Source organism: Elephas maximus, chromosome 4 (assembly GCF_024166365.1).
Source record: "Elephas maximus indicus isolate mEleMax1 chromosome 4, mEleMax1 primary haplotype, whole genome shotgun sequence".
NCBI lineage: Eukaryota > Metazoa > Chordata > Mammalia > Proboscidea > Elephantidae > Elephas > Elephas maximus.
Genome location: NC_064822.1, coordinates 114,763,127 through 114,774,564, shown reverse-complemented (window position 1 = coordinate 114,774,564; position 11,438 = coordinate 114,763,127). Strand labels below are relative to the sequence as shown.

At 36.8% G+C, this 11,438-nt stretch overlaps 1 protein-coding gene across 1 annotated transcript; it reads left to right on the top strand.

Annotated features, from left to right (window-relative positions):
• The first annotated feature begins 3,424 nt into the window (after positions 1-3,424).
• Positions 3,425-4,354, top strand: LOC126075616 (olfactory receptor 6C4). Its single transcript, XM_049883454.1, has one exon. It carries the CDS (start codon positions 3,425-3,427, stop codon positions 4,352-4,354), a length of 930 nt encoding a protein of 309 aa, XP_049739411.1.
• Positions 4,355-11,438: the final 7,084 nt, after the last annotated feature.

Sequence of the window (11,438 nt, the reverse complement as noted above, 5' to 3'; positions counted from 1 at the left end):
TATAAGCATTAGTTATGTATATTATTATTCTTGTTTCATTATTGATAGCATTCTTAGCTATGTGTCATTTTTTCTATACTCTGAAACCTCTTAGAACCCAATCTTTCCGTATTATATTCTGAATAAAGCCAAGTTCTCAGCTGCATCTGCATCTTCGAGGATGATCTCTATCATTCTCGTATTTTTTATTATAACTCCTAGTGCTGAAGAAAGAAAACAGCATGGAGGAAGATACTATATCGTTAGCACACACCAGGGTAGATGAGATGATTAAACAATTAAAAAAATAGTAAATTGTAGACAAAATTTGGTTAATTTTATTCAGAAGCAGCAGTTTCTAATAGGGTAAGAAAATTTTCAGAAAATTTTGGACAAGTCTATTTTCTACATCTAATTTAGTTAGAATAAACAATCAAGTATTCAAAGCAGGTGAAAAACAATGGGAAGAACAAGAAATGGTCGCAGTTTTTTGGATATTTGATAATACCTTCAGACGAGGCTGGCTGGAAGCTCTGATAAATATATCACTTTTTTTTTCAGTCAGTAGTTTCTGATTAATGTCAACAAGGCTAGTCTCTGTGAATGCTGTGGCATCAGAGAGATTTAAGTGGACAGAAATTGATGGTTAAAGAGATCATATGTGTTCATATTTTGTGGTGGTGTGAATGATTGACTTAATCGCAATTTGAGAAGTGATTTGATTTCTGAAGGGGTTTCCAGTAGTGTTTCTACCTTCTCACACTGCTAAAATAAAAATTCACCCAATCATGTTGATTTTATAAAATCAATTTATATTTTCAGAATGAGCACTCTTCAATGACCCTCCAATGGTATCACAAACACACTTGCATATTCCAGCAATCGCCTATGTCAGTCATACCCATCCCCTGAGCTCTCATTCTATTGCTCTCAACTTCACAAGCCTCTTGGCTTTGGCTGAATCTCTCATGGAGCCCATATCATGGTCTCTCTGGATCCTCTCCCTCAGCTGTACGTTTACCACCTATTCTCAAAGTTGTCAACAATTGAGGTTCATTAGCACCCTTGGAATTTGGGTCCACAGGGCATTTTTATCTTCTTCAGAATTTATCCCCGTGGTTCTCCTCTAGAAAGAGCAATAAAACCTGTGTCACTGTGGCCACACAGAAACAGACTGACTTCTATGGACTTCAACATAATTTCTCAGAATGGAAAGATTAAGGGATTCTTAGCCCATTAAAGCCTTCTCTTTTATATCACTACAGGGTCTTTTAATTTGTTTTGTTTTTCTTTTTTATTCCACTTGTGAAGAACTGTATGTCTCAGGAACTGTGATTTGACTCTGATTTGAATTCACAGAATGAAAGAAAATATACTTCTTTCCTATTAAGCCCTCAAGCTTACATTCCACTGAACAGCAAGGTAGAATATGAGTGGAAAGCATAGAAAACATTTAATTGTATACTACCCTGAGACTCATATGGGACATCCCACCTTGGATTTACCTCTTAGGAACAGCAAGCTAAATATCTGTCTGCAGTCATTTAGATTGTCAAGGCTATGAGCACTGTACTTTTTAAAAAATTACTGAAGTTACTATCCTATCAACGTGGATCATGAAATCAACCAATTGTGAAAATTTGGAAGAACATGAAATACTACTTGCCAAAGATCACAGGTTAGTATAAACAGGGAAGGAAAGGGATACAGGTCAATGTTCAATGTCACCCAGTGCCTCCAAAAACGTGTATGGAATAATGGAGAAATGAACAGGAGAGATTGGTATACGATTAATCTAAGGCATGTACATGTGAATTAGAAGGATCTTTTGTATTTCCTTTGCTTCTTAATCAATAAAAGCTAGACGTGCACAGAGTACACCACTGCCAGGATTTCATTCCCTGAGGATTACCAGTTTACATGCAAGGGACTCTTATCAAAAACATGAGTGTCCCTTTTATTGGCTTCTGTATGCCAACAATAGAGGAAATAGAGGACATACAAGTTTGATGTCATGATGAGTTGTCATCCTTAGCTGCATTCAAGACTCTTGAAAACTTTGAGCAAAATTCACCCTGAGATCCTGTTGGTGGATCTCTCAAGATCTCTATTCTCAAAGATATATCCCAAATCAGTGTTGGAAAACTTTGAGTGTGGTGAAGAAATATATAAGAAAATGCTAAATAAATATGATTTAGTGGTGCCTGAGCATAATCTGTGTACAGCCTAATTCATTATAATATAAGCTGAGATAGCACTGAACCAAAGATCTAGAAGTCCTAAAAGTACGTTACAAATTTATTTTACAAAAGAAGTGGGGGTATAGGAAAAATCAATTTACGACATCAAGATCTTCAGTATTACCTGTGTAGGGAAGTTCCTACAGGTTTCTGAAACAGGAAATTTGGGCATTTGGACAGTAATGGAGATGAGGATCTACAGTGCATATAAGGTGAAACATCAAATAGTATAGGGAAAGGAAAGAAAAAAAAGGAAAGCACAGAGAACAGAACCAGATACAGATATTTCTAACAAGAGTACAGAAGTAGTAGAGACGAATAATTAAAGTGATCTAAATGTGGAGATTTCCTAAACATTTCAGAAGGAAAGAGTAGACTTAAAAACATTCTTCTGAAGCTAATTTGTTCTGGAAAGCTTCATCTAATGTACAATAAATAAAAAATAAAAGAGGAAGCCCCTCAGTGAGTTGGGTTGATACAGTTGCTGCAATGATGGGCTCAAGCATAGTAAAGATTGTGAGGACGGCACAGGAGCAGACAATATTTCATTCTGTTGTACACAGGGTCGCTGTGAGTCAGAATGGACTCCATGGCACCTAACAACAACACAATATTAATGTGGAAAAAAGGAGAAATGGAGTCCTTTCTTCTGTGGCACCAGTGGGTAGGTTTGAGCCGCAGCCATTAGGTTAGAAAAAAAATTTTTTTTGTTGAGTAATTATTCTGTAATATATTTTGTGAGGAGCATTGGTACCACAGTGGTTAAGCATTCAGCTGCTAACCAAAAGTTCTGTGGTTCGAACCCACCAACAGCTCCGTGGAAAAAAGATGTGGCAGTCAGCTTCTGTAAAATCTGTAGCCTTGGAAATCCTGTGGGGCAGTACTACTCTGTTCTGTAGGATCACTGTGAGTTAGAATCAACTCGAAGGCAATGGGTTGAATATATTTCGTTAAGTGCCCAGGAATATGTCAACTTGAGGAATTACAAAGAGTTTAGAAATAAGATCACTTGCATAGAAGACTTTGGGGTTCCAAGGAGTCAAGCCCAGTCCAAACGGACACTGATATGGGCCAACTGGATGGAGATTAATAACATGACCTGATTCTGTTGGTGACAATCAGCTTTATCTCTCCCCCCTTTGAGAAACTCTTCCGTTGTCATCACTGACCTCACTTTTTCCTTTTAGATCTACTGAAGGTCAACAATGAAAAACCGGACCACATTTACTGAGTTTATCCTACTGGGCCTCACAAATCAACCTGAACTCCAGGTGGTAATATTTATCTTTCTGTTCCTCACCTACATGCTAAGTGTCATAGGAAATCTGACCATCATCGCCCTCACCTTACTAGATCCCCATCTCCAGATGCCCATGTATTTCTTCCTCCGGAATTTCTCCTTCTTAGAAATTTCCTTTACCTCTATTTTTATTCCTAGATTTCTGACCAGCATGGCAACAGGAAATAAAGTCATCAGCTTTGCTGGCTGCTTGACTCAGTATTTTTTTGCTATATTCCTTGGGGCAACAGAGTTTTACCTTCTGGCCTCTATGTCCTATGACCGCTATGTGGCCATCTGCAAACCCCTCCATTACCTGACCATCATGAGCAGCAGAGTCTGTATACAACTAGTGTTCTGCTCCTGGCTGGGGGGATTCCTAGCCATCTTACCCCCAATCATCCTGATGAGCCAGGTGGATTTCTGTGTCGCCAATATTCTGAATCACTATTATTGTGACTATGGACCCCTCATGGAGCTCGCCTGCTCAGACACAAATGTCTTAGAACTGATGGTCATCCTCCTGGCAGTTGTGACTCTGGTGGTGACCCTGGTGCTGGTGACACTTTCTTACACATACATTATCAGGACCATTCTGAGGATCCCTTCTGCCCAGCAAAGGACAAAGGCCTTTTCCACTTGTTCCTCCCACATGATCGTCATCTCCCTCTCTTATGGCAGCTGCATGTTTATGTACATTAATCCCTCTGCAAAAGAGGTAGGTTCTTTCAACAAAGGAATAGCTGTGCTCATTACCTCAGTTACCCCTTTGTTGAACCCCTTCATTTACACTCTAAGAAATCAGCAAGTGAAGCAAGCCTTCAAGGATACTGTCAAAAAAATTGTGAAGGTTTAATTTAAAAACTGAATACATTTCAATTAAAAGTATGTTTTACTTAATAAATATGTATTGAGTTTCTACTATACTTCAAATGCTGAAGTGATCCTTGAGGATAAAAATGCAAAATGCATGTGTCTTAATTTCAAAGAACTTGCAGTCTAGTGTGAAAGAAAAATGTATGAACTATAGATTTGTGTGATACATTTACAATAATAAAACAATATGGTAAATTTTATTAGAGAGAGGTAAATGAGATCCATAAAAAGAACAATTGGAAAGAATTTACTCTGTTAATAAAACTAGAAAATGGTTCACTAAAGACTTGAAATTTAAGAGCCAAAACATGTTGCCGATTTGGGATAGGAGGAGGACAAGAATTTAGAATGAAAAAGAGAGCCCAGATCATGAAAGTATTTTATCGTAAACTACATAGTTGGGCATTGGTGAGTGAAAAGATGTTTTAAGAAAGTCAGTGACAGTATCAGCATTGTTTTGAGGGGAACATAGTATTGGCCTTGTTCTTCAACATGGAGTCTGGAGACTATGCTTCCATCTCCGTGTCAAAAGATTTGATTCCCCTCCCCTATTTCATTGACCTTTCAACTACTAGCAATTACAGCATCCATCTTTTCATAAGAGGAAAAAAAAGGAAAAGATGTACTTTCAGTCACTTTTCTCCAAATGGGAAAGTATTGCTGAAATTCTCATGATTTTGTCAACTTACATGTCCATTTTCTAGAGAATAAGGTTAGAAGAAGGAGCCCTGTGGCACATTAGTTAAGTGCTCAGCTGCTATCCGAGAGGTTGGTGGTTCAAACCCACCATCCACTCCGAGAGAGAAAGCTGGGGCAGTCTGCTTTCTTCAAAACACTATGGGGAAGTTCTACTCTGTCCCATAGGGTTGCTATGAGTCAGAATCAACTAGACAGCACCCAACAACGTTAGAAGAGGTTTCTAGAGGCAAGGTTAGAAACTTTCTTTCTTTAGCTGTCATCTTTTTAAGTTAATGTCATGAGATTGCCCCTTCTCCTTTTCTTCGATAGTTTCTTATGATATTTTTCTTATTGTAGTTTTATTTTCATATCTTTGCTTCCTTTTCTTAGTTATTAGGAAAGATAAATTCTATTAACTAACTCCATTTTTTTAACTTTTCCCAAAAGCTTTGCTGTAATTTTTAGCATAAATTATAGATACCTGTTTCATAAAGAGAAAAAGAATATAAAGTATCAATAAACTTTTATATATAGAATGTCCCAAGTTATGAGGCTTGGCAACCAGCCGAGAATAGACTACTCTATCAAGGTCAACTTAAATTTGAATGGGTGGTGGTAGGGCCTGAACTTCAAAGGAACTAAGGACATTTTGGAAATCTGAGTACTTGTACATAGTTTAGTAATATTCAAATGCATTTTAGGTGTTGGCTACAGTTCAGGGTACAGTTTGGGGAACATCATTTGGTACATTCATATGCTTTAAATGTGGTGATTTGTTGAACAGAATGGCAGGTCTCAGGAATTTAAGGAGCAAATTGAGTTGTCTTATCATGAGAGCAAATTTCTAGAACCAAGGGACATATTGGAGAATGTATAATTTATATTTAGAATAATTAGAATGTATAATTTTATTTAGAATAAGAGGTCTTTTATGTAAAGTCACTGCCATTTTGAGTATCTGGGTTTTCTTTGATGACTAAACCAGAGGTTCATAATGACTTTCAATTTATTCCAAGTTCACTGAGCTACCTTTAAAGTGATAGGGAAATGTTCTTAAGTGGCCACACCTGAATCACTAAGTTCCCCCAACTCTACATTTCTACCAAAACCTGTGAGGAAGTGGAAGGCAATGCAAAATAGTGGTTAAAAACAGACTTTAGTTCAAATCCCAGATTCTCAGCTTTCTACCGGAGTGACTTGGGGAGAGTTACTTCAGCCTTCTAAGAGTCACTTTTCTCAACTCTAATATGGATATTAAGTGTCTACCTTATAGAGTATTTTTAAATATTAAATGAGGTAATAGGTGTAAAATGCTTAAAAGAGAGTCAGTACTTATTAACTGTCTAATAACTGTCATTCATGGTGGCAATATGATTATGGCAAACAATATCCTTTTCAAGGAACTGGACCTTACCTCCAGCTAAGAACACGTACCAAACTGATTAGTCTATTATAACTGGGACTATAAAGTGTTTGCCATTCTACTTAAGTCCCCCTACAGCAAGGCCAGCTTATTTTCACTCCTTTGCGTGCTTGGATAGCCAGACCAATGAAAGCCTTAACCACAATACAAATAAAGCCAATCAGAACACTTGGCAGCAAGATGTTAGGATTAGGCTACTATCTACTCCATGTGTTCTAGATATCTCTGGGGGTGAGGAGGTTATACAAGCATGCTGAGACAGAGAATAAGGGTCTTAAGTGTAAGTCAATGTCTATACCAGCAGACAGGTCTTCATATTCTAAGCATTTAGAAATGAACTTGGGGAAGAGTGTAGGGAGGAGATTGCACAAAAAAATAAATAAATAAGAAGAAAAGGCATGTCATGCTCTTCTGAAACTATTCATGTAGGGTGACATTATTTTAGTCCAAGTCATAGATGAGCAAAAAAAAATGAACTTACTGATTCTGTGACTGAACTACTGGGATGTTCAGTCTCTGTTGTTGTTGTTGTTAGGTGCTGTCGAGTTGGTTCTGACTTGTATCGACCCTATGTACCACAGAACGAAACACCGCCCAGTTCTGTGCCATCCTTACAATCATTGTTATACTTGAGCCCATCGTTGCAGCCACTGTGTCAAACCATCTCATTGAGGGTCTTCCTCTTTTCCGCTGACCCTGTACTCTGCCAAGCATGATGTCCAGGGACTGATCCCTCCTGACAACATGTCCAATATATGTAAGACATAGCCTCAACATCCTTGCTTCTAAGGACCATTCTGCTTGTACTTCTTCCAAGACGGATTTGTTCATTCTTTTGGCAGTCCATAGTAGATCCAATATTCTTTGCCAACACCACAATTCAAAAGCATCAATTGTTCCTCAGTCTTCCCTATTCATTGTCCAGCTTTCACATGCATATGATATGATTGAAAATACCATGGCTTGGGTCAGGTGTGCCTTAGTTTTCAAGGTGCCATCTTTGCTTTTCAACACTTTAAAGAGGTCCCTTGCAGCAGATTTGCCCAATGCAATGCATCTTTTGATTTCTTGACTGCTACTTCCATGGATGTTGATTATGGATCCAAGTAAAATGAAACCCTTGACAACTTCAATCTTTTCTCCATTTATTGAGGTGCAATCCATACTGAAGGCTGTGGTCTTCGATTTTCATCAGTAAGTGGTTCAAGTCCTCTTCACTTTTCCTTGTAGGTGTATGGGGTTTATCCTATCACTGAGAGTTTTGTACTTCAGAATAGATATTTAAGTGTTCTTTTGGGCAATGAATGCAACGCCATTCCTCTTTAAGTTGTCATTCCCAGTATAGTAGACCATATGATCATCTGATTCAAAAAGGCCTGTACCAGTCCAATTGAGCTCAGTAATGCATAGGATATCGATGTTTATATGCTCCATTTCATTTTTGATGATTTCCAGTTTTCCTAGATTCATACTATACTTGGTACATTCCACGTTCTGATTATTAATGGATGTTTCAGCTGTTTCTTCTCATTTTGAGTTGTTCCACATCAGCAAATGTAGGTCCCCAAAGCTTGACTCCATACATGTCATTAAGGTCCACTCTACTTTCAGGTGGCAGCTCTTCCCCAGTAGTATTTTTAGTGCCTTCGAACCTGAGGGGCTCATATTCCAGCACTATATCAGACAGTGTCCTGCTGCTATTCAAAAGGTTTTCACTGGCTAATTTTTTCAGAAGTAGACTGCCAGGTCCTTCTCCCTAATCTGTCTTAGTCTGGAAGCTCAGCTAGAACCTGTTTGCCATGGGTGACCCTGCTGGTATTTGAATACCGGTGGCATAGCTTCCAGCATCACAGCAACATACAAGCTCCCACAGTATGACAAACTGACAGACTTGTGGGGGCCATACTATATTATAATATAGATAAATATAAATAAATATAAAAAGTAAAAATGAAAATTCAGAAATAGAAAAAGGAAAAGAATAAAATTTAGAGGGGGAAAAAAAGCCAAGCGACGTAGCAACAAAAGGATGGTTAATAACCGTTCTGCAATGACTTCAGCTCTGTGGCCTGAAGATCAACATCCCTCTTTTTTTTTTTTTTAAATTCACTCAGAAGATAACAAACCAGGGTTTAGGCTTCTGCCCACACAATTCACTAGACAGCATAGCTAAAGCCTCCAAGAGATTATGTGCTCAGAAGAAAAAATAATCACCTATCAGAGCAATATATATACTGCAGAAAAAGAGATTACACACTGGGAAATATATGATATAAAGAAGAATTATTGGAACAGACATATCAAGAATTTAAAATATGTATAATTTCCTCAAAGAGGCAAAGAAAATACTGGAAAAAATCAAATTGAAAAATTATTTTAAAAACTAGGTAAAAATACTGTTGAAAAATATAATAAATGAAATAAAGAATAAAATAGATGAGACTAATATCAAGAGAGGTAGATCCAAAACAAAAAGAGTGAGCTAGAAGTTGAGGTGTGATATACTCTTCCATAAAGCAACTGAAAGAATAAACAGACACAGAGAGCCCAAAATCCAAGTGGAGATGCCAAAATAAATCAATATATTGTGAGTCACAGATGGAAAAAAGAAAAAGATAAAGATTTCATTTGACAAGTATCATAGAATGCCATACAGGATAGAAAAGGAAAATACACACCTTACATAATCAGATGTTTAAATGGGATAAAACGAGGCCTCAAAAGGCTTGCCACTCAAAGAACTAATGTGATAATAGTTGAAAGAAATGCCCACATAAGAAGAGAAATAAATCCATAAAAAAAGCCATTACCATCAAGTCAGTTCTCATTCAAGCATGATACAAATAATATGAAACATAAAAAATGATAATATAACTTGTATTGATCATATAAAGTGCATTGTAAAATGCAAAGAAAAAAGAGAAAGAAAAGCTACATCTATAAGTAGAATTAAAATTCTACAAAATATATTCATATGGTGGGGTTGTGAAGGAAGACCAAAGTAACATTAATGAAAAATAAAATACTTTTCATAATCTAAGGAAGAAACACAAAGGTATAAGTTTAAGAAATCAGTAAGTGTAAATAAACAAGCATGGGTCTTAAAGTATTTATCATGAAAATAAAACAGAAATAAGTACTAATATACAGTATTTTTTTTTACAAGGACATATGAGTTAAACTCAGTTTAAAAAAAATTCTTCAAATTAGATTAAAAACAAAAAATAAACCCAGCAGTTTGTTGTCTATAAGAAACACACTTAAAGCAATAGGATAATAAAAAGTTGAAAATGAAGGAAATTACAGAGATATAATAGGTTATAGAAAACCAGGTTGGTAATATTAATACCAGGCAAAATAAAAATACCACAGCAGAAAAGAGATATATATCTACCAATAATATAGCAAGAAATTTATGTTCTCAAATTACATAAAGCAACTGACAGAATTGCAGATAAAACTCAACAAATAACTTACATTATTTGGAGATTTTTAACACTCCTAACTCAAATTAAGTATTAGGTATAGAGTAAGTAACCCAACACATACATTTTAGTTGAATTTTTAAAAATAAAAGATAAAGAGGAAATCTAAAAAGTAGAAAAGGACACATAACATTCACAGGGGCAACAATAAGAAGGCTGGTTAAGTTCTCAACAGAAACTATGGAAGCCAGAATACAATGAAATGACATTTGGCGGGGGGGGCGCCTAGTGGTACAGTGGTTAAGCACTCTGCCATTTACAAAAAGGTCAGCAGTTTGAATCCTCCACTTGCTCCTTGGAAGCTATATGGGTCAGTTCCTCTCTGTCCTATAGGGTGACTATGAGTAGGAATCAACTCAGTGGCATTGGGCTTAATTTTTGGTTTTTATAAGGAAAAAAAATTCCAACCTAGAGTTCTATACCCAGCAAAAATATCCTTCAAAAATTGAGATAAAATAAAAATGTTCTCAGACAAACAAAATCTTAGAGCATTCATTAGAAGCACACCTGTGTTGTTTGTTGTTTGGTGCCATCCTCTTGGTTCTGACTCATAGAGGCTCTATGTACAACAGAAGGAAACACTGCCTGGTCCTGAGCCATTCTCACAATCACTGTTATGCTTGAGCTCATTGCTGCTGCCATTGTGTCAATCCATCTCACTGAGTGTCTTCCTCTTTTTTGCTGACTTTACCAAGCATGCTGTCCTTCTCCAGGGACTGGTCCCTCCTGATAACATATCCAAATTATGTGAGACAAAAAGCCTCACCAACTTTCCTTCTAAGGAACATTCTGGCTGTACTTCTTCCAAGACATTTGTTTGGTCTTCTGGCATTCCATGGAATATTCAATATTCTTCACCAACACCACAATTCTAAGGCATCAATTCTTCTTCAGTCTTCCTTATTCATTTTCCAGCTTTCGCAGGCATGTGAGGTGATTGAAAACACCATGGTTCAGGTCAGGTGCACCTTAGTCCTTAAAATGACAAATTTGCTTTTTAACACTTAAAAACACATCTTTTGTAGCAGATTTACCCAATGCAATGCGTCTTTTGATTTCTTCATTGCTGCTTCCATGGATGTTGAGTGTAGATTCAAGTTAAATGAAATCCTTGACGACTTTAACCTTTTCTCCACTTATCGTGATGTTGTTTATTGGTCCAATTGTGAGGATTTTTGTTTTCTTTATGCTGAGGTGTAATTCATGCTGAAAGCTATAGTCTTTGATCTTTATCAATAAATATCTCAAGTCCTCCACACTTTTAGCAAGCAAGGTTGTGTCATCTGCATATGGCAGATCGTTAATAAGTCTTCTTTCAATCTTCATGGCACGTTCTTGTTCATATAGTCCAGACTCTCAGATTATTTGCTCAGTGTACATATTGAATAAGTATAGTAAAAGAATACAACCCTGACACACACTTTCTTGACTTTAAGCCACACACTATCTGTTCTTTCTCTTCAAAAGACTTCTTCTTG

Coding starts and splice junctions, on each gene's coding strand:
- LOC126075616 (XM_049883454.1), top strand. CDS start 3,425: ATGAAAAACCGGACCACATTTACTGAGTTTATCCTACTGGGCCTCACA.